General features: G+C 39.4%; 2 protein-coding genes and 1 long non-coding RNA gene across 3 annotated transcripts in view; all 3 read right to left on the reverse strand.

The window, feature by feature from the left end:
• The window catches only part of LOC134817617 (proliferating cell nuclear antigen-like), a 93,722-nt gene that overhangs the window by 21,435 nt on the left and 48,032 nt on the right, over positions 1–24,255 (reverse strand). The gene's annotated exons all lie outside the window — the stretch shown is intronic.
• On the reverse strand, positions 21,395–22,308 carry LOC134816964 (uncharacterized). Its single transcript, XR_010160452.1, has 2 exons — positions 21,995–22,308; positions 21,395–21,775 (listed from the first exon to the last, which is right to left on the reverse strand). It is a non-coding gene; the product is annotated as an uncharacterized LOC134816964 (long non-coding RNA).
• On the reverse strand, positions 22,391–23,526 carry LOC134816963 (adenosine deaminase-like protein). Its single transcript, XM_063826024.1, has one exon. The coding sequence runs from the start codon at positions 23,510–23,512 to the stop codon at positions 22,535–22,537; it is 978 nt and encodes a 325-aa protein (XP_063682094.1). The 5' UTR covers positions 23,513–23,526; the 3' UTR covers positions 22,391–22,534.

Here is a 24,255-nt window from a genome sequence, read left to right on the forward strand (position 1 = left end):
TTGAGCACCAATGGGGACGAAAATCATAGGGACTGAAGGTCAAATCGCTGGTGAAATTTTCCATTTGTCCCCATAAGTACCCAAAGTTTTGGCGAGTTTTATGTAGTTTTGATATTATCTTTTATTAAATGACTTCTAAAGGAGACTTTTGGGTACCAATGGGGGCTAAAAATCTTGGAGACTTGAGGTTAAATTGCTGGCGAAATTCTGCACTTGTCCCCAAAGTACCCAAAGTCATTGGCTCCCCCCCCCTCCCCCGGGTGAGGTGACGGAGAAAAATAAACTGAGCTCAAGGCTACATTTCCAGATATCCCGCCACGGCACCGTCGCTCATGCTGCAAAGTGTGTTGAGAGATGCCCACGTCATCACACGTAAACTGTGTCACGAATACCTGAAATGCAGACGTGCAGAACAAACATAACTCTGATCTATATTTTTCATAAAACTTTCAGGATTTGCCAATGAGGGAAAAGACAGCACTGTCCGAGAAGCTAGAAATGCATGAATCATAGGTGACATGGATAGGGGTAAGAAGTTTTTTAAAAACATGAAAATTGTGAAAGGAAAAGAAGTAGAAATGAGAAAGGGTAGATTTAAAATGTTTGAGAATCGATTTTGTGCTGAAGAACTCCGTCCGCAGGACGGGCTTCCGGCTACTTATGATAATTCGAATAAATTTGAGATTCAAACAAGCTACGAATACGAATGCTTATAGCAGTGGCAAGCTCTTGTTTGCTGCGCATTGGCTGCAATGTATAACCGCAGTATGAACTGTCAAAATATTTGAATTTGCTTACCTAGTGGCTTTGTTTGATAAAGCATACCTACTTTATATACCGATAAATCAATAACTCCTTTTGATTCTTCGGTTTGAGAATTGTGCGGTCACACATCTCTGCAATGTCTGAAAAGGTGGCAGGGAAGTATTGAAACTTACTTAACACTATATTTACAGTTAAACCTTGAACTACTATAACTAGGGCAGTAGGAAACGCCAAAAAGTAGATCATCTGACTAAAACAACTTAACTTCATCCAAGAGTCTAGTTAGCAGCATTGTAGCGATAAGATACCACCATAGTTTGAGCTGTCGACACTGAAATAAAACAAACAATTTACTTTTCACTACTGCAGGGGAATGCATGTAACATATAAAGAATAAAGATATAATATATTGTATGTTTTTCATCGTGGCCTCAGGGGAGAAGGGCAGCTCGAAAAACCGAAAAAAGTCTAAAAAACCGTGTTGGAGCTGGTGAGTTAAAGCTACCGATCTCGATCGTGAGAGTCAGATGATCAGATCGCATGTAACGTGAGTTTCGCCCGCCTGAATAAGGCAACATGAAATCATATTGCTGGTGACAGGTCTCGACCAAGATGTAAAATAAAGATACCCCAAATTTGTTATTTTTAAGCCGATTCACATCGACCCAAGTCTCTGCTTTGACCCTAAATGCTCAAACTTCGTTAATAGATTGGAAAATCGTGTTATGCTTGTTACTAATAACTGTTGTTTGTGAGAGGACATCTCGATTTCCCGGATCAGAGGATCACACCAATGAGGGGTTGATTGTGCATGTGTGAACTTGACTAAATTTTCAAATTGCCCGATTTTTTTTCAGTAGGTCACATTACTCGTGACGTGCAAATGTATCTTTTGTCTTTTAATAGGTCAAGCTCAGAGCTTTAAAGCTTTAAAGACTTCTCCGTGACAAAGACGGCCGACATATATCTTTACTCCAGGAAAAGTCAGAACTCTTTCCACACCACATTCTTAAATGTACACGACAGCAGAACGACGATGTAGCCCCACGCCGCAGTAAACTTTAAATTTCTGACCCGGAACGAGCCCAGCAACTGTAGACAGCTGCGTGAGCTATGTACGGTTAGCAGATTTAAGAGCTTATGCAATAAGCAGTCACCGTTCACTCTCATTTTTGACTTTTCTTCTTTTGAACAACAAATGTCCATTGAATGATGCCAAGCTAAGCGATTACGATTAGAAAAGTACCGTGATTTACACTGATGGCTCATACAAGGACTTGTTGGACTTCGTGAATTTGGAGGACCTGCAGCTGTAATCAGTACTTCACTACCAGATGTGCGAGGCCGAGGTTCCCGTTTGACAACATTACAAGTGGACCACCCAGGCCGGGATGATCACGCGCTAGTTGACATGAGATCTGTTTCTCCCGGGAAAATTGGGCGAGATGACCGGTGTCCTGTCAGAGGTCACGGATACAAGGATACAAAAATATAAATATTTTATTGTACAATTACAATAGTCGTATAAACTTGACAAATTCGCCTACCATCACGTGACCCTCGTCAACGAGCAAGTGAAAAATGTGTTCACAGCATTTATATTATACGGTAACTACACCATAGATTGACAAGCTAAGCGTACAGAAAAACGTCCAACTCCTGACTATAATAAAACTCCGGTATAATAGCGTTTTTGACGGCTGCCAGACTTTGGGGCCGAAGTGATATGATCCACCATATACGTCATCAAGTAATTAACATGCAAGCTTGAAGCTTGTGGCGTATAATTAGTGATGTGATCCATGGATTGAATATAATTGACCTAGAAATGGGCTAGATCTGGGGTAAAGTTCATATGACAACTCTGCACACAGAAGCTACAAATTAAGAAGTGAACATGTTTTAAATTGAGACAATGTATTGGCTGGTTATAAAATGTTAAATCGATTAATAATATAATACTTCAGAATACAACAAATTACTCAATATTATTACCAAAGTATTTCGCAACAGCGAACAAGTACTCAATCTTTGTTGGGTATGTCGTGTAGAAGGAACAAAGGTCGTACAGAATACTGCTGGAAATCCTCTTCTTTTTGGAAGGAGTCTTTCCAACAGCAAGCCGATCCAGATGGTAATCTGTAACAACCTGTTGCTCCTTGATAGCACGAAAATATTCTTGAACAGAGGGCTTTGGGCGATTCACTCGGGTTTTGAAACCTCTGTGAAACCCCTCCACCATGTTAGAGGTCCGAGGGAACTCCGGATCCTGAAGAATACTGGCGAAATGATTCCAGAAGGATATGTGGGAGGAACCCTCACCTCACTGTCATAACTATAGGTGTCTCCTTTCTTATCACCAGTCAAAATATAAACTAATGGTAGACATTTGTTTTCTATCACCGAATGTATGGTGTAACTTTGGGGAAATATCTTCGGAGCGACATAAAATGTCCCGTCAGCAATCCAATTGTTGTATTCTGCGAGGGTGTGAAGGTTCCTGTTGGTGGCGAAGGCTATGATTCTCACATCTCGGTCAGTCTTCCCATCAAAGAGGATAAATGGTTCGTCTCTTCTCGTAGATGTGCAGCTGGGAGGAAGAACGAATTCAAGAGAAGTCTTCGACTCGGTATGTTGGGCAGATCCGGAGGCAGAAGCTCTGGCTCGTTGGACGACTTTTCCAAGGGATTCCATATTAGGTAGCGTCTGGTTTACTTCTGTTGAAGCATCAGCAAGGACTTCTGATATCAGGTTCTGAGTCGCCGACAGGGGTTGTTCTGCAGCCTTCCTCTTGAGCGTTGTAAGGAGTTCGAGTCTCTGTGGGGTAGCCAGATCTGAATCGTGGTTGTGTGGTTTACTTCCAAGGGAAAGATTGTTGTCTGTGAGAGCGAGATAGCACTTGGCAGGACATTTAAGGGATTTGTTCTTCTGGCAACGCCAAGCAGAGGAGAGGATGGTGTCATCATTTTTCTTGCGGCTGTAGATATATCCGTCAGAATCAAGCACCTGTTTACATCCTCTGAAACCGTTGAGGAACTTGGAGAAGGTAGGCATGACTGTTGATAGAATTAAATGCGATACTACTACCTTCTATCACCCAATATTTATACCTAGAACACTAGATCGGCTCACTCCCCTTGCAAGCCTTTGACACGTACGTCTCACATCCCTTGATGACTATAATAAAACTCCGGTATAATAGCGTTTTTGACGGAGCAATTTAATGGCCTGGAGTAGGAAACTTTGTTGACCGGAATAAATTGATCCGAAAGGCGAAAGATACATATGAGAGGCCATCATAAGATGGTACCAAAATATCTCTGTGAAAAGTCCTTTTAACTTTTTTAAGCGTCAAAAGTCGGTGCACTTACTTTATCCATCGAAAAAAGGCATCCCCTGGTGGCTCGTAAAGTATCGATTTTAGCTGTCTAGTAGCCATCTTCTGTGCTCTCTGGCAGTCTAAGAAGAAACATTATTATATACGACTCTATACAAATAATCTTATTATAAAACAGGATCATACATAGTTAATAGAACTCCATTAAGAAAACATCTTAACTACGTAATCTGTGCCTAGTACAACAGTTTCCAACACTTCCTACAGCTAGCAATATCCCTTATTTCATTTAAATCACTCAAATTTCTAAGTTCTAAGTTTCTATATTTAAGGTCATCAACAAGCATATTTGATATAAGTTTGTATTAGGTCTACCAACACGCCCTTTAAATTTACCACTACTATTTAACACAAATTTCTCTTTGTGATGAAAAAGTTTAAAGAAGCTTTACAACTTAACTCAAACTAATGCTTCTGTCTGTCTGCTGCATTTGAGTTTATTTCTAAATGATTCGCAGCTTTCGGTAGCTCCATGTTCAGCCCACCATGCCTGAAAAAATTTGGTTCACAATAACTTTGGTTCCCATAAATATTATGGTTACCATAATATAAGTCACAAATTTTGTTAATTTCAAGTCAACAACAATATTAGTCGTACCTTAGTTCCCAAAAATTTGTGTGCCATTATATTGAGCACAATTTATTTGAGCCCCAAAAATTTGGGCAGAAAATTTGAACTCATTTGGGCGACCGAAAATTTGGGCACAAATTCTTCGAAAAATGAACGATTTTCCACTAAAATTTCAGTTAGATATTTGCCTTAGTTCATTATTATTCCTTATTATTCCAGTCATTTTGCTTTCAATTTTTTGTTATTCCAGTTATTTCTATTCATTTAAAAATATAAGCCTTTTTACTTGGTCAAGCCATGAATGACAGATTAGAAAACTAAAATTTCAAATATTATTTCACTTGGATATGAAGAAAAAGCCATCTTTCTATAGATTTCAGGGCCACAGGCCAAATGCCAAAAGTTTGGTTAGCAAAAAATTTAGCAGACGGAAAAGATTTATGCAATTAATTTGGTCTGCAAAAAATTTGGGCGAGAGGCCCGCTCAAATTTTTTGTCGCCCAAATTTTTGGGAATTAAGGTATTTTTAAGACCATTTTTCCATATCATTTAATTTTTTTAAATTTATTCAGCTAGCTTTTTTGACTAAAATATTTTCGATCTGGGAAATTATTTAAAGACGAGTCAACATTACATACATCAATTACATAGCATCACATACATTTACCTATAACACGCAGTAGCGACTTGTATAAATTTAACGATACTTAAATTCGTTAAATCATATATCATGTATATGCTCTGCTGAAATCTTAGTCTCCTTTAAAATAAGTCCTCCCATGAAATTTAGTTTACAACAATTTTAGGCAATTGTTTGACTTAATTTATGGTATAATAGATTTTTCGTTCCTGAGGAAAGGGAATTTCGGCGGATATAGTAACACCAGAAAATATTGGTTTATGTAAATTGAGTTTACGTTGTTTATCAATGATTCGAGGGCACTGCAACGAGAATTAGAACAATTAATCAAAAATTACTGCCTAAACATTTAATGACCAAAACCTAACGAGCTTAACCTCTGTCACTCTTTTTCGGAGATTCAATATCATTTGACACAACTCTATGGATTAACTATATGATTTTTTAAAATAGGAAAACTAATCTGGTTGTATCCTAGCAGAACTGATTATTATATACGTTAAGAACAGTGTCAGCTGGAATATTCAAGTAAGGTCATTTGTGTGCTTTCTTTTACAACAGAAACAAGGAATTGAAATATCATTGTAAACTAAAACTGACAAGGGTAATCATAACATAACATTGTTTATTTATTTATTTAACATAACATTGTGCTCACAGTGTCACTCCATTCCTGAAAAAAGCCCATTTTCTTCCAATAAGACAACAAATAGAGTATAAGATTGCTCTAACCGTGTTCAAATGTGTCAACAACGTAGCTCCAAATTATATCACCAAATGCATCAACATTAAGAGTCACCCAGTCCGTGTTGACGGCCCATCCACTCACTTAAAAACTGTAACCATAAACCCAAACAATAACACCTTCTATTCCAACCATTATCAACCATACTATCGCCAACCCCCTCAATAACTTTCCACAACCATCATCCACTACTCAAATCCCCCCCCCTATACCCAAAAACCTCTCACTTAACCTAACCCACAACCACCATACTCACATCCCACCTGCCACACATATTCACCCCTCCCACCATACACGACCAACTAATCCAACAACACCCCACCCAACTAATCCAAACACCCCCACTTCCATAAAAAACCCTACCCCCCCGTCCCACAACCCCCAGCAACCCCCTCACCTCTCCCCTATACCCAATACTACTCAACCCTCTCTGCTCCCCCCCCATTCCATCTAAACCCACACCTTCATCCTAACTGCCTCCGTCCCCCCCCCTTCCCGCTCTCTCCCAACCCTTGCCCCTACCCCCCCAGCTGCTCCACCCACCCCACAGACAGCACCCCCCCCCCCCCCACCCCCTGTCTTACTATCCACACTCCCCCCCCCCCTCTAGCGAGAGAGAGTCATTTTCAAGTCAATATATCATACGTATGAATGCCTATCTCCCCCCTATATCCTGAAGTTAGGACTATGATTTGACCTGCCCATCCCCTAATTTTGGAAGTTTATATGCTCCTATCGTGAAAATGAGGTTAATTGAATGAAGGCTTTCATGTTATTCTGTATTATCACGTCATCTTACATCACATTATCAGGTCCAGTATATCCATAATTAAGACACCAATTGAATAATGAATGTGAATTTGTTTAGAGAATAAAATTTAGGTCGAAAATTTTGATCCTTCCCCCCCCCCCCCCCCCGCCCCCCTCTGGCCTTATTTCATTAAATCCATAACACCTGATCTTGAAGTTACTCACAAGGCGAGGAACATCCTAGCCTGTCCAGCATCTGGGAGGTCTACACAGGAAACAGTAGCTCATTTAGCTCTAGGTCACCAGGCTGTGACAGTAGTCTTGATGTCCATTGTCCAACCAGTTCTGCGATTTACAGGTAACATCTAGGTAAAGAATAAGATTAAGTTGAATGTGCTTATGATGGGACCCCGGAGGGCAAGATCAGGTTATAATAATATAACACCTTGAATTTTTAATGTACTATATACTATAATATCTGAAAGAATCTCTTCGAATATTTTTCTGTGACAAGTGGATCTTGAATCTTTGAATAGAGTTGGTGGTTACTGTCTGGTGACATTACACACTCACTTAATCTTCCTCTTGGTCCAAGGGGTGTTTTAAGAAGGGCATTAATAACTTCCCTTACTGACATACTTACAACAAAATAGCTGCATTGCTTTGGACTTGTCAGTAGAATGCCTGAAGATCGGTTACTCAACTGTCTACTTGAATGACAACCCAAAAATAGGAAGAGATCAAGAGGCAGGTCTATAGGAAGAGCTTAAATGTAGTAGAAATGTTACCTACCCTCCGAAGATGTATAAGTAAAGTAATAAAACAGCTCCCGCAGACTAATCTTTTTGGATGGAGATCTCGCTAGAGTAACATGTTACTTGGTTCAATCCAATAACATATAAAATTAAAGAGTTTAAGAGTCCAAAATAGGAATTTAACACAAATATATATTAAATTCATTCACTGCAACAATCACTTCATAAAATCATGTAGGAGTATTGATAAGATTGAGTTCCAGATCACCTATATATTGCTGTGGATGCTAAAATCCTGACACCTCTATAACCCCTAAAAGAAACTATACATGTCATGGGTAATGGATATCATTAGTAGGTAGTTATTGCAAACAGAGTGCTACCAAGTGCCACGTCTTATGATTTTCTAGAAATCAGAAACAAAAAGTAAAACTCTAATCAAAATGCTGAGCAGGATGAAGCAAAGACTTGAAGAAGAACTAAGAGACAACCAGAATGGCTTCAGACCTGGTTGCTCTACAACTTCGCACATTCTTGTTCTGTGAAGAATTATATAGGGTCTAAAGGCCATGAGTGTGAAGGCCACTATGGTGTTTATAGATTTTAATAAAGCCTTTGACAGTGTACATAAAGGTTTGCTTATTAAGACCAGCCATGACTTATGTTGATAGCCTACGAGCTGACACGGGTCTCAACGACACTGGAGAAATGGGCGGACTTATGGCGGATAGAGTTTTATGGAGACAGCGCATCAATACTCGGACGCTGAAGTAAGTCAGAGTTATTAAGATACTTAAAGCAAATGGTATACCAGAATAGATGGTATTACAGGGGTCTTCGAAGTCCTGGTAGGATCAGGATTCGGGAGTACTGCAAAGAGACACCTCATACTTGTTCATCATCGTGATTGACTATATCATGACAGTGGCTATAGATGATGACTCAGACTCTGGGTTCACTCTTAAGCCTGCACAGGGTGTAGATGGATTTGTGCTGAAAATATCGCATATGTCAAATTCTCAGATGATGGTGCCCTTATCACTGATATAATTGAATGGGGCAAAACTACTCCTGGACAGGCTATAGGAAGCAGCAAAAAGTGTGGGGTTAGTCTTGAACAACTCTAAAACAAATCTCATGACTCTAAACACTACAGAGGAAAGTAGACTTTAAAGCTGTTCTGGAAACCAGCTGGAAAACGTACCTTGGGGGCATAGATATCAACAACTGAGAGAGACTTTAGAGAGACTTTTCAAGAGCAACTATGAAGATCCAAGAGCGTAGGATGCAACTAGCTTTGCCATATACACTGCCACCTTGAACTAGTTGCTAAGTGTGGGGTACTTAATGAACCTAACCATGGTGTGCTGAGCAGGGGAAGAACAGTCATAACTTATGTTGATAGCCTAAGGGCTGATACAGGTTTGAGTAACACTGGAGAAATCACGGGACTTATGGAGGATAGAAATCTATCGAGACAGTGCATCAATACTCGGACGCTGAAGCCTAAATTAAGAGAAGTTTAAAAGTTCACAATCATAATTATTATTTAAAATTGCTTCTAATAGCTACTGATAATCAGCTTGATAGTCGTCTTCCAGCCAGTTTATCAGAAATAAATAAAATGCAGAACCTAACAAAAGGACTAAAATAACTCCAAGATATATTTCATGAAAATTACTAAATTTGCATTGGCGCTCGATTCCAAAGAATTTTTGTTAATGATGCGTTGACAAAATGCGCGGCGCGCAAAAATTATCATTTGAAATTGTTTGTTGTTCAAACATATTTCATAAAATAATCTGTAATATATAGTTCTAATAGTGTATAAAAAAGAATAATCTCAAAATATAACACTAAACAGAGCAAAAACGAGGATCGCGCAAAAATTATATCTATTTTGACAATTTCCGCGATGTTTATACATATGTTTTCCGCGTTGATATCTATGCCCCCAAGGTACGTTTTCCAGCTGGTTTCCAGAACAGCTTTAAAGTCTACTTTCCTCTGTAGTGTTTAGAGTCATGAGATTTGTTTTAGAGTTGTTCAAGACTAACCCCACACTTTTTGCTGCTTCCTATAGCCTGTCCAGGAGTAGTTTTGCCCCATTCAATTATATTAGTGAGAGTTTTAACACTTTCTGCGAATCGTAGAAAGATGCTGAGAAATACTACGACGACAGTGTTGAAATGCCGCCCAATAAAACAGGGAAAATGGGTGCTAATGATCGGTATCAAGGGCCCGACCTTGAAGAACACACCCTGAACTTCTGAAACCCTATATGCTCAGATGTGAGTGAAGGCTGTGAGAGCTCCAAAAGAAAAAGGGATCAAATGAGGTAAAGGAAGACGGTTGGCACGTGCGACCTATGTTCAGTTTTGCTCAGCTGAACAGTACAGCTTAGTCTCGGCTGGTCGTGTGATGCCGATTAAGCCCCCTTACCACGGCAAGGTCATTCGCTCTGGATAAAGCACCATTACCAATCACTATAGGTGAGAGAAATAGGATAGGATTGGGTCCTGGGCAGTAACTCCAGAGCAAATGGGCAGAGTCATAAGTGGTGCTCTAGTGCTCAGGATTGACTCTGCCGCTGTACTTTAAATCAATAAGTACCAACACGTGTGACAGACGCCCCAGCCGACAAGCCCCCTGCCACGATGCATGCGATCCCGGAGCAAAGTGCCTGCACCCAGCAGCACGCCGAGCCCAGCCAACGCCGCCGGCTATCGACCCGGAAGCTGTCCCCACGAGCTACCTAGTGACTTTCGTCACTTGGGTGCTCAATGTAGACCGTTCCCGTTTCGACCACCAGCTTCATCACTCAGCCCAGCGGCCACCCAGTTTCAGCCATCCACCCCAGTCTCAGCGCACACCACGCCGAGAACCGCCCACCAGCACACCCAGACCCACATGCCAGGTATCATCGAAGCTGCCTGGTCTTTTGCCCGGAACCAGACAAAAGGGTTCCGGGCAAAAGACCAGGCAGCTTCGATGATACCTGGCATATATCAGTGATGAGGGCACCATCATCTGAGAATTTGACATATGCGATATTTTCAGCACAAATCCATCTACACCCTGTGCAGGCTTAAGAGTGAACCCAGAGTCTGAGTCATCATCTATAGCCACTGTCATGATATAGTCAATCACGATGATGAACAAGTATGAGGTGTCTCTTTGCAGTACTCCCGAATCCTGATCCTACCAGGACCTCGAAGACCCCTGTAATACCATCTGCAGTTGTGATTACTTAAGCCACTGTGTTTGTGTAGATCAATCGCACTATGTATTCTGGTATACCATTTGCTTTAAGTATCTTAATAAGCAAACCTTTATGTACACTGTCAAAGGCTTTATTAAAATCTATAAACATCATAGTGGCCTTCACACTCTTTAGACCCTATATAATTCTTCACAGAACAAGAATGTGCGAAGTTGTAGAGCAACCAGGTCTGAAGCCATTCTGGTTGTCTCTTAGTTTTTCTTCAAGTCTTTGCTTCATCCTGCTCAGCATTTTGATTAGAGTTTTACTTTTTGTTTCTGATTTCTAGAAAATCATAAGACGTGGCACTTGGTAGCACTCTGTTTGCAATAACTACCTACTAATGATATCCATTACCCATGACATGTATAGTTTCTTTTAGGGGTTATAGAGGTGTCAGGATTTTAGCATCCACAGCAATATATAGGTGATCTGGAACTCAATCTTATCAATACTCCTACATGATTTTATGAAGTGATTGTTGCAGTGAATGAATTTAATATATATTTGTGTTAAATTCCTATTTTGGACTCTTAAACTCTTTAATTTTATATGTTATTGGATTGAACCAAGTAACATGTTACTCTAGCGAGATCTCCATCCAAAAAGATTAGTCTGCGGGAGCTGTTTTATTACTTTACTTATACATCTTCGGAGGGTAGGTAACATTTCTACTACATTTAAGCTCTTCCTATAGACCTGCCTCTTGATCTCTTCCTATTTTTGGGTTGTCATTCAAGTAGACAGTTGGGTAACCGATCTTCAGGCATTCTACTGACAAGTCCAAAGCAATGCAGCTATTTTGTTGTAAGTATGTCAGTAAGGGAAGTTATTAATGCCCTTCTTAAAACATCCCTTGGACCAAGAGGAAGATTAAGTGAGTGTGTAATGTCACCAGACAGTAACCACCAACTCTATTCAAAGATTCAAGATCCACTTGTCACAGAAAAATATTCGAAGAGATTCTTTCAGATATTATAGTATATAGTACATTAAAAATTCAAGGTGTTATATTATTATAACCTGATCTTGCCCTCCGGGGTCCCATCATAAGCACATTCAACTTAATCTTATTCTTTACCTAGATGTTACCTGTAAATCGCAGAACTGGTTGGACAATGGACATCAAGACTACTGTCACAGCCTGGTGACCTAGAGCTAAATGAGCTACTGTTTCCTGTGTAGACCTCCCAGATGCTGGACAGGCTAGGATGTTCCTCGCCTTGTGAGTAACTTCAAGATCAGGTGTTATGGATTTAATGAAATAAGGCCAGAGGGGGGCGGGGGGGGGGGGAAGGATCAAAATTTTCGACCTAAATTTTATTCTCTAAACAAATTCACATTCATTATTCAATTGGTGTCTTAATTATGGATATACTGGACCTGATAATGTGATGTAAGATGACGTGATAATACAGAATAACATGAAAGCCTTCATTCAATTAACCTCATTTTCACGATAGGAGCATATAAACTTCCAAAATTAGGGGATGGGCAGGTCAAATCATAGTCCTAACTTCAGGATATATATAGGCATTCAATAACTATGATATATTGACTTGAAATTGAATATTATCACAGGGAAAATATAATGACAATTCTTGTTGACACTGAGCACTAAACTAATGACAGCTAAGTAAAGATTCAGTTCAAGCCATCTAAAGCGACTCATGAATATTGAATATGTACATTAGAACTTATTTTTATGAAGTTTGGGTTTTATGATAAAGTTATTATATGCTACTTATATGAATGCTTTTTCAAAGAGATGCGTATTTATTCTCTTTTTAAACAAGACGATATCGGTTAATGTTCTCAATTGCTAAGGAAGCTGATTCCAAACAAAGGGTCCACAGTAACTAAAGCTTCTCTCAGTTTTACTATAATTTGAAACAGTAGGAACATTTAGGAGGAAATAGTCTTGTTCAGTCCGTAGTACACGTACAGGTTGACTCTTAATGTTGATGCATTTGGTGATATAATTTGGAGCTACGTTGTTGACACATTTGAACACGGTTAGAGCAATCTTATACTCTATTTGTTGTCTTATTGGAAGAAAATGGGCTTTTTTCAGGAATGGAGTGACACTGTGAGCACAATGTTATGTTATGATTACCCTTGTCAGTTTTAGTTTACAATGATATTTCAATTCCTTGTTTCTGTTGTAAAAGAAAGCACACAAATGACCTTACTTGAATATTCCAGCTGACACTGTTCTTAACGTATATAATAATCAGTTCTGCTAGGATACAACCAGATTAGTTTTCCTATTTTAAAAAATCATATAGTTAATCCATAGAGTTGTGTCAAATGATATTGAATCTCCGAAAAAGAGTGACAGAGGTTAAGCTCGTTAGGTTTTGGTCATTAAATGTTTAGGCAGTAATTTTTGATTAATTGTTCTAATTCTCGTTGCAGTGCCCTCGAATCATTGATAAACAACGTAAACTCAATTTACATAAACCAATATTTTCTGGTGTTACTATATCCGCCGAAATTCCCTTTCCTCAGGAACGAAAAATCTATTATACCATAAATTAAGTCAAACAATTGCCTAAAATTGTTGTAAACTAAATTTCATGGGAGGACTTATTTTAAAGGAGACTAAGATTTCAGCAGAGCATATACATGATATATGATTTAACGAATTTAAGTATCGTTAAATTTATACAAGTCGCTACTGCGTGTTATAGGTAAATGTATGTGATGCTATGTAATTGATGTATGTAATGTTGACTCGTCTTTAAATAATTTCCCAGATCGAAAATATTTTAGTCAAAAAAGCTAGCTGAATAAATTTAAAAAAATTAAATGATATGGAAAAATGGTCTTAAAAATACCTTAATTCCCAAAAATTTGGGCGACAAAAAATTTGAGCGGGCCTCTCGCCCAAATTTTTTGCAGACCAAATTAATTGCATAAATCTTTTCCGTCTGCTAAATTTTTTGCTAACCAAACTTTTGGCATTTGGCCTGTGGCCCTGAAATCTATAGAAAGATGGCTTTTTCTTCATATCCAAGTGAAATAATATTTGAAATTTTAGTTTTCTAATCTGTCATTCATGGCTTGACCAAGTAAAAAGGCTTATATTTTAAATGAATAGAAATAACTGGAATAACAAAAAATTGAAAGCAAAATGACTGGAATAATAAGGAATAATAATGAACTAAGGCAAATATCTAACTGAAATTTTAGTGGAAAATCGTTCATTTTTCGAAGAATTTGTGCCCAAATTTTCGGTCGCCCAAATGAGTTCAAATTTTCTGCCCAAATTTTTGGGGCTCAAATAAATTGTGCTCAATATAATGGCACACAAATTTTTGGGAACTAAGGTACGACTAATATTGTTGTTGACTTGAAATTAACAAAATTTGTGACTTATATTATGGTAACCATAATATTTATGGGAACCAAAGTTATTGTGAACCAAATTTTTTCAGGCATGGTGGGCTGAACATGGAGCTACCGAAAGCTGCGAATCATTTAGAAATAAACTCAAATGCAGCAGACAGACAGAAGCATTAGTTTGAGTTAAGTTGTAAAGCTTCTTTAAACTTTTTCATCACAAAGAGAAATTTGTGTTAAATAGTAGTGGTAAATTTAAAGGGCGTGTTGGTAGACCTAATACAAACTTATATCAAATATGCTTGTTGATGACCTTAAATATAGAAACTTAGAACTTAGAAATTTGAGTGATTTAAATGAAATAAGGGATATTGCTAGCTGTAGGAAGTGTTGGAAACTGTTGTACTAGGCACAGATTACGTAGTTAAGATGTTTTCTTAATGGAGTTCTATTAACTATGTATGATCCTGTTTTATAATAAGATTATTTGTATAGAGTCGTATATAATAATGTTTCTTCTTAGACTGCCAGAGAGCACAGAAGATGGCTACTAGACAGCTAAAATCGATACTTTACGAGCCACCAGGGGATGCCTTTTTTCGATGGATAAAGTAAGTGCACCGACTTTTGACGCTTAAAAAGTTAAAAGGACTTTTCACAGAGATATTTTGGTACCATCTTATGATGGCCTCTCATATGTATCTTTCGCCTTTCGGATCAATTTATTCCGGTCAACAAAGTTTCCTACTCCAGGCCATTAAATTGCTCCGTCAAAAACGCTATTATACCGGAGTTTTATTATAGTCATCAAGGGATGTGAGACGTACGTGTCAAAGGCTTGCAAGGGGAGTGAGCCGATCTAGTGTTCTAGGTATAAATATTGGGTGATAGAAGGTAGTAGTATCGCATTTAATTCTATCAACAGTCATGCCTACCTTCTCCAAGTTCCTCACCCATATCCAAAAAATTTTTAATTTCCTACATTCTCAATTTTTTCGTTTTCTGTGGCCCGCTCGCATAAAAAGTCTTTGTATTCGCGCAGTTCAAAGATTTTTCATGGCGGATTCCAGATTCTCAATTTTACTTTTTTAGGGCCCGGAATGCTTTTTAATAGATAATCCTAGGTTACTTTTGGGGGCGAAGCCCCCGAAAATTTTGGAAATTTAAACTAGATTTGGCCTCCTGGAACGAATCTGACAATGGAGAACGATTTTAGCATACTATTTTCTGATTTCAATTTTTATTGGGATAAATTGTCTGGATTCTAGAATCCCTAAACACTTGGCTTAACTAAAGCACAAAATAGGAGACAGCATGAAGTATCAAGAGTTTATAATTTTGGCAAAAATGTTTTCCACCCGATTAATGTCTTAATGTGATAGCTACCTCAACTTAGGTTGATTCGGCATGAATTCATAGGGCTGATGCCCAGGGACGTAGCCAGGATTTTTCTTTGAGGGGGGCTGTCTCCAATCCAGCTGCGCAGCGAGCAAGCTGTGGCAGGGGTCTGGGGGCGCAGCCCCCATCGGGGTCCAGGGCGGAGCCCCTTGGCGGGGGCTAGGGGGCGCAGCCCCCCGGAAATTTTTTGCGAAAAAGGGTGTTTTAGACGACATTTGGCATTAAAGAAATTTGTAGGACAGCAATAAACTGGGATTGAGAAGAATCAAATACTCACGTAAATTTGGTAACTTCACCTCATCGTCTTAAGATTTTTACATTTCCTACGGTCTAGGGGACACTATTGACTATTTATAGAAGTCTTCTAGAATGTTTGCTTGGATGTTATGACAGATATTTACTAATCCACAGTTCAAATCTTTGACTGACTGCAGTCATAAACACAGCCCAGTTACCAGGCGACCATGGGGACTAGGGGGCTTATCTTTTTTCTGGGGTTCGATTTATTCCGATTTTTCCCCCCCTAGCCCCCCCCCCCCCCGGCCCCCCCCCCTGTCTACGTGCCTGCTGATGCCCTGGGTGACACTGGGGTGACACTGTAGACATATCCGGTTTCATAGACTAGATAAGTAGATAGTAAAATGTTAATAAAGTAATAATGACAACTATTTATGTCGTGTACGCGAAAATGCCCCAATAATTAGCATCTGGTTAGTGGTTACTTGATGCACAGATTTTGTAGCTAATAGCAACAAACTTTGGTCTGTGAAACGAAATTTGATAGACTGGATCAGTGGATCCCTGACTGAGGACATTTAAATAACGGTCCAGCAACTTTTAGTCTGCTCTTTCACTTAAATTCCTACTGAAATATTATCGAAAATTCTCAGAGTTGGCTCTCGAATTTCCTACTTTTTGTCAAAAATTTCCTACTTTTTAAAATTTCCTACATTCTTAGAATGCGAGAATGCGGGTTTTTGGATATGGGGTTCCTCAACGGTTTCAGAGGATGTAAACAGGTGCTTGATTCTGACGGATATATCTACAGCCGCAAGAAAAATGATGACACCGTCCTCTCCTCTGCTTGGCGTTGCCAGAAGAACAAATCCCTTAAATGTCCTGCCAAGTGCTATCTCGCTCTCACAGACAACAATCTTTCCCTTGGAAGTAAACCACACAACCACGATTCAGATCTGGCTACCCCACAGAGACTCGAACTCCTTACAACGCTCAAGAGGAAGGCTGCAGAACAACCCCTGTCGGCGACTCAGAACCTGATATCAGAAGTCCTTGCTGATGCTTCAACAGAAGTAAACCAGACGCTACCTAATATGGAATCCCTTGGAAAAGTCGTCCAACGAGCCAGAGCTTCTGCCTCCGGATCTGCCCAACATACCGAGTCGAAGACTTCTCTTGAATTCGTTCTTCCTCCCAGCTGCACATCTACGAGAAGAGACGAACCATTTATCCTCTTTGATGGGAAGACTGACCGAGATGTGAGAATCATAGCCTTCGCCACCAACAGGAACCTTCACACCCTCGCAGAATACAACAATTGGATTGCTGACGGGACATTTTATGTCGCTCCGAAGATATTTCCCCAAAGTTACACCATACATTCGGTGATAGAAAACAAATGTCTACCATTAGTTTATATTTTGACTGGTGATAAGAAAGGAGACACCTATAGTTATGACAGTGAGGTGAGGGTTCCTCCCACATATCCTTCTGGAATCATTTCGCCAGTATTCTTCAGGATCCGGAGTTCCCTCGGACCTCTAACATGGTGGAGGGGTTTCACAGAGGTTTCAAAACCCGAGTGAATCGCCCAAAGCCCTCTGTTCAAGAATATTTTCGTGCTATCAAGGAGCAACAGGTTGTTACAGATTACCATCTGGATCGGCTTGCTGTTGGAAAGACTCCTTCCAAAAAGAAGAGGATTTCCAGCAGTATTCTGTACGACCTTTGTTCCTTCTACACGACATACCCAACAAAGATTGAGTACTTGTTCGCTGTTGCGAAATACTTTGGTAATAATATTGAGTAATTTGTTGTATTCTGAAGTATTATATTATTAATCGATTTAACATTTTATAACCAGCCAATACATTGTCTCAATTTAAAACATGTTCACTTCTTAATTTGTAGCTTCTGTGTGCAGAGTTGTCATATGAACTTTACCCCAGATCTAGCCCATTTCTAGGTCAATTATATTCAATCCATGGATCACATCACTAATTATACGCCACAAGCTTCAAGCTTGCATGTTAATTACTTGATGACGTATATGGTGGATCATATCACTTCGGCCCCAAAGTCTGGCAGCCGTCAAAAACGCTATTATACCGGAGTTTTATTATAGTCAGGAGTTGGACGTTTTTCTGTACGCTTAGCTTGTCAATCTATGGTGTAGTTACCGTATAATATAAATGCTGTGAACACATTTTTCACTTGCTCGTTGACGAGGGTCACGTGATGGTAGGCGAATTTGTCAAGTTTATACGACTATTGTAATTGTACAATAAAATATTTATATTTTTGTATCCTTGTATCCGTGACCTCTGACAGGACACCGGTCATCTCGCCCAATTTTCCCGGGAGAATCAGATCTCATGTCAACTAGCGCGTGATCATCCCGGCCTGGGTGGTCCACTTGTAATGTTGTCAAACGGGAACCTCGGCCTCGCACATCTGGTAGTGAAGTACTGATTACAGCTGCAGGTCCTCCAAATTCACGAAGTCCAACAAGTCCTTGTATGAGCCATCAGTGTAAATCACGGTACTTTTCTAATCGTAATCGCTTAGCTTGGCATCATTCAATGGACATTTGTTGTTCAAAAGAAGAAAAGTCAAAAATGAGAGTGAACGGTGACTGCTTATTGCATAAGCTCTTAAATCTGCTAACCGTACATAGCTCACGCAGCTGTCTACAGTTGCTGGGCTCGTTCCGGGTCAGAAATTTAAAGTTTACTGCGGCGTGGGGCTACATCGTCGTTCTGCTGTCGTGTACATTTAAGAATGTGGTGTGGAAAGAGTTCTGACTTTTCCTGGAGTAAAGATATATGTCGGCCGTCTTTGTCACGGAGAAGTCTTTAAAGCTTTAAAGCTCTGAGCTTGACCTATTAAAAGACAAAAGATACATTTGCACGTCACGAGTAATGTGACCTACTGAAAAAAAATCGGGCAATTTGAAAATTTAGTCAAGTTCACACATGCACAATCAACCCCTCATTGGTGTGATCCTCTGATCCGGGAAATCGAGATGTCCTCTCACAAACAACAGTTATTAGTAACAAGCATAACACGATTTTCCAATCTATTAACGAAGTTTGAGCATTTAGGGTCAAAGCAGAGACTTGGGTCGATGTGAATCGGCTTAAAAATAACAAATTTGGGGTATCTTTATTTTACATCTTGGTCGAGACCTGTCACCAGCAATATGATTTCATGTTGCCTTATTCAGGCGGGCGAAACTCACGTTACATGCGATCTGATCATCTGACTCTCACGATCGAGATCGGTAGCTTTAACTCACCAGCTCCAACACGGTTTTTTAGACTTTTTTCGGTTTTTCGAGCTGCCCTTCTCCCCTGAGGCCACGATGAAAAACATACAATATATTATATCTTTATTCTTTATATGTTACATGCATTCCCCTGCAGTAGTGAAAAGTAAATTGTTTGTTTTATTTCAGTGTCGACAGCTCAAACTATGGTGGTATCTTATCGCTACAATGCTGCTAACTAGACTCTTGGATGAAGTTAAGTTGTTTTAGTCAGATGATCTACTTTTTGGCGTTTCCTACTGCCCTAGTTATAGTAGTTCAAGGTTTAACTGTAAATATAGTGTTAAGTAAGTTTCAATACTTCCCTGCCACCTTTTCAGACATTGCAGAGATAGGTATGCTTTATCAAACAAAGCCACTAGGTAAGCAAATTCAAATATTTTGACAGTTCATACTGCGGTTATACATTGCAGCCAATGCGCAGCAAACAAGAGCTTGCCACTGCTATAAGCATTCGTATTCGTAGCTTGTTTGAATCTCAAATTTATTCGAATTATCATAAGTAGCCGGAAGCCCGTCCTGCGGACGGAGTTCTTCAGCACAAAATCGATTCTCAAACATTTTAAATCTACCCTTTCTCATTTCTACTTCTTTTCCTTTCACAATTTTCATGTTTTTAAAAAACTTCTTACCCCTATCCATGTCACCTATGATTCATGCATTTCTAGCTTCTCGGACAGTGCTGTCTTTTCCCTCATTGGCAAATCCTGAAAGTTTTATGAAAAATATAGATCAGAGTTATGTTTGTTCTGCACGTCTGCATTTCAGGTATTCGTGACACAGTTTACGTGTGATGACGTGGGCATCTCTCAACACACTTTGCAGCATGAGCGACGGTGCCGTGGCGGGATATCTGGAAATGTAGCCTTGAGCTCAGTTTATTTTTCTCCGTCACCTCACCCGGGGGAGGGGGGGGGGGGGGAGCCAATGACTTTGGGTACTTTGGGGACAAGTGCAGAATTTCGCCAGCAATTTAACCTCAAGTCTCCAAGATTTTTAGCCCCCATTGGTACCCAAAAGTCTCCTTTAGAAGTCATTTAATAAAAGATAATATCAAAACTACATAAAACTCGCCAAAACTTTGGGTACTTATGGGGACAAATGGAAAATTTCACCAGCGATTTGACCTTCAGTCCCTATGATTTTCGTCCCCATTGGTGCTCAAAAGTCTCCATCAGTAGTCATTGCCCCCCCCCCCCCCCCCCCTCATCCTGTGTCGGCTGTATTCAATTCTGATTGTACCACGGTTAAAAAATGCCAGTTAAATGTACCAACTCTCGTTTTATTTATTGTACCGACTCTCGCTCTTCGACCACGCTTTTCGTCTACTTGGCGTAGGGCGCGGTAATATTTCATGTAATCACGCACACACGTATCGCGCGCGATGTAGAAATAAGTGCAGCGCACATGGTCTTGTGGGTGACCCCCGTAATCCATGTGGTGGGGCAGGAGGGTCAAGCACTGTTTTTGTGGGTGACCCCCGTAATCCATGTGGTGGGGCAGGAGGGTCAAGCACTGTTTTTTCTGAAATGAACCTCCTGATCCATGTGGTGGGGCAGGAGGGTCAAGCACTGTTTCTGAAATGAACCTCCTGATCCATGCGGTGGGGCAGGAGGGTCAAGCAATGTTCTTTTCAGGTTGACCCTCCTGCGCCATTATAGTAAGACACAGTAAGACCAGCAAGAGAACGGGTTGAAAAAGTCACGTGACATGAGTCGAGTGTAGATCAGAGTGATTAATTTTCAGTTCGTCCTGGTAATCGCAGCCATATTTAACAGCACCTATATCATAGGTCTACAACGTGTGACATAAAATGGTTAGCCGTTATATATTAGCCCTCTACTATATGAAATGCAGCTGCAGGTCAATGTGCATGAATGACCTTGATTGACGAAGTCAACCCTTATAGATCGTTGCTCTGCTTTGCGGTGACGTCCTAAAACATAAAAATGACCCGACTGGTTAATTATATTCATGTCAAAATGAATATAATATTATTGATTATTTGTTTACATTTCGGTTTATCGCGCGCACTTCACACCATAGAAAATAGGTTAGACGATTGCGCTTGCCACCAAATTTTGGCGAAAACTGGATAAGGTTTCACATTTATTATAAAACTTTGGGTTTATTTACCTTTATTTATGCTAGATTAGCTTAAGGATATACATAACACGACGCTTAAAAGAGAAACAGTAATGTCGATTAAAATATTTATTCAAATGAAACCGCAAACAAAATTTATGTAAAATTCTTCAACATGTAATTAATGCACTCCTTCTTTTTTGGAACTAGCTCCTTCCAAAATATCTACGCACCTCCTATTGAACCTATATTGAGAGGTTTAGAAATGGGCATATTCACGGCCATCACGCAATCTGCGGACCACCTCATTCGCTACATATTTTAAAGCTCTGACTACAGTTACAGTTCAATGAGCTTGATTGAAATTGTATTGGTGGATCTTGCAAAAATATTTGAAGGTTTGATGGCTCATCAGCTGGAATAGGATCTCTAGTTTTCAGATATTCAATAGCTGCCTCCTTGCCTACGCCCAGGACAGTTATCCGGTATTTGTCGAGCTGAGAAGAGAGAAGTGCTATATAGTGGCATAATAAAGTAATAATTTAAAGATATAAATTAGCACAAAAAGTGTAATTTTAGGGGTGTTGCCCTTTTTAAATGTTGTGCATCTTTGAAATGCATATACTTACTTTAGGTAAATTATCGAGTTATTAACTAATTCCTTCTAATCGAGCAACTGCAAGCACCCTGTTACACCCTGTTACACAAAAACTTACCTCTTTTATATGCCAATATACTCTTTTATATGCCAATATACTCAATATAGACTCAACTCTGCACCCGTGTCAATATGTTCATTATATGCAAGCCTCTTGATTTATATTTCAGCGGTTGATTTTGTGACATAATCCTATAAATGAAAACAAGTTTAATCCTGCCAACAACAATTGATGTACAATATACTAGCCCATAAATACCAAATAAAGTAAATCGAGATAGAATTGGTCGTAGCAAAGATATTTTATTAGAAGAAGTTGTAATTTTTAAATCTGTCTAAGAGGTAACGTGTAATGAACAGCAGTTTATAATATAAAATATATAATATAAAATAATCAATCGATAAAAATCTATTATAAATAAAACCATTACTAGACACAACATAACACGCAGCATTGATCAAAATTATTATTTAAACTGTAAATTCTAGAATCAAGAACATTATACAAAATTCGGAGTCAAATTATCGTTAAAAGTATAAATTATTAGCAATGCTATGCTAGTAATTGCTACCATTGTACACTTTAAAAACACGACGTTCAATTCTTAAAGATTTCGTACAATCGATCTTTGACATCATCGTCGAAAATCCACCTAATACAATCAAAATTCATCTTCTTCAAATCATCTCGTGACATTCCAAAGGACTTAACAGCAATCTGATATTCTTTAGACAAAGAAGTATCAAAAGTACCCGAATCATCCGTACACAATATAACAGGATGCCCCAAATCATACCACTTCTTAAAATGGTGATCTTCATACTTGAGGACGGAACGACACAGGATATTGGATGTCATGCAACACTCAATTAACAAATTATTCTCCTTCACAAACTTCCCATCCTCGCTGTCAGGCAATATAAGGGTAGCGTGTCCCAGTCTGTCAGGACCAATAATTCGTAACATATCAGCAGTATGGTCTAGAGTAGTTGGATCTTCAGCGATGTGGCACGCTATCTTTAGTCCTGCATTCTTGCAGCGTTGCAGCACTGCCATAGAGTGTTCCTTGCTAGCACTGTAAAAGTCACCACATAGATCCAACCCTACAACCAAGGGTGAAGTAGCTGCGTAATGTATGGCAAGATCAGCATTCTCGTTCATTTCCGCTAAAGATTTGGACTGGTCCACACTGACCAAATATCTAACAACCATCTCACCCTGGTACTCACACATAGTTTCCAGAATAGTTTCCACATACTCCACCTTACTCATGGAGCCGGTGTGTTTGGGAGAGGACCTCAGCTCAAGGTACACAACACCGTCTGCCTCGAAATCCTCCAGAACCCTCCGCAGAACCACCCGGAGATTGTGTGGAGAACTACCTGTCACGTGACCAACAGCTGACATGAACTGGAAGTATTGGCGGGGCGTGGCATTAGCACCAGGACGGGAGGGAAGGGTGCTGCTGTCCTCAACTAAGTCTTGCAGGTGAGATAACCGTACACAACCGTTAAGGTGGGCATGCAGCTCGATTTTAGGAATCCGTGTTAAACTCGATAGTTCCAAGTCAGCCATATACGATAAGAAACCTTCCTAGGGATAATAATTGCCGCGTTAGTTTAGAACCGAATATTTGATATGAAAATCATGTGATAGATCTCAATAATTCTGGATGATATTTAGCTGAAACCAGTCTGATCTCTCTATTATAGTTTCACTGCGTCATAATATAACTATATAAAGTAATAGTTGATTTTGGAAAATCTGACGGAGAGTTAGCTTCGTTATACTTGTTTGGATGTTGATAATATCTGTACGAGGCCCATTTATTTATTTTACTGTCCATAAACATGTTCATTGTTCCACTTTCATTTTAGAATCCGGATATTATCTGCTACAATTTCGAAACTTTAAAAGAATTCCATCAAATAATTATTTTTTTTTCGGGCAAAACTCGAGTGCATGTTCTATTATTAGCCATCAGATGGCAGCAGAGATTTACTAATGCACGAGTTGGCTGATCCAACTTAGATAATAATTTGGAGAATGATAATTTCTCTGTATGCTACAAATAGATACATTTAGTAAAAGGCGTTTCGGTAAAAATTTGTGTATTCTGTACAGGTTTTCTATCCAATCATAAATCATTGGCCATGATAGTTATTGAAATTTGATAGTATAAGGTACTGAGTAATATGTCCCAACTTTACCTGGGGACCCCAGGCTATTATGTTCATAATAAAGATTCGGCGGAATGACAGGCTGAGGCCTGAGCGCCGCCCAGTTAGTCCCAACTTTAATTAGAAACCTATACTAGT

This window comes from Bolinopsis microptera, chromosome 6, assembly GCF_026151205.1.
Source record: "Bolinopsis microptera isolate Bmic1 chromosome 6, MBARI_Bmic_1.0, whole genome shotgun sequence".
Taxonomy (NCBI): Eukaryota; Metazoa; Ctenophora; class Tentaculata; order Lobata; family Bolinopsidae; genus Bolinopsis; species Bolinopsis microptera.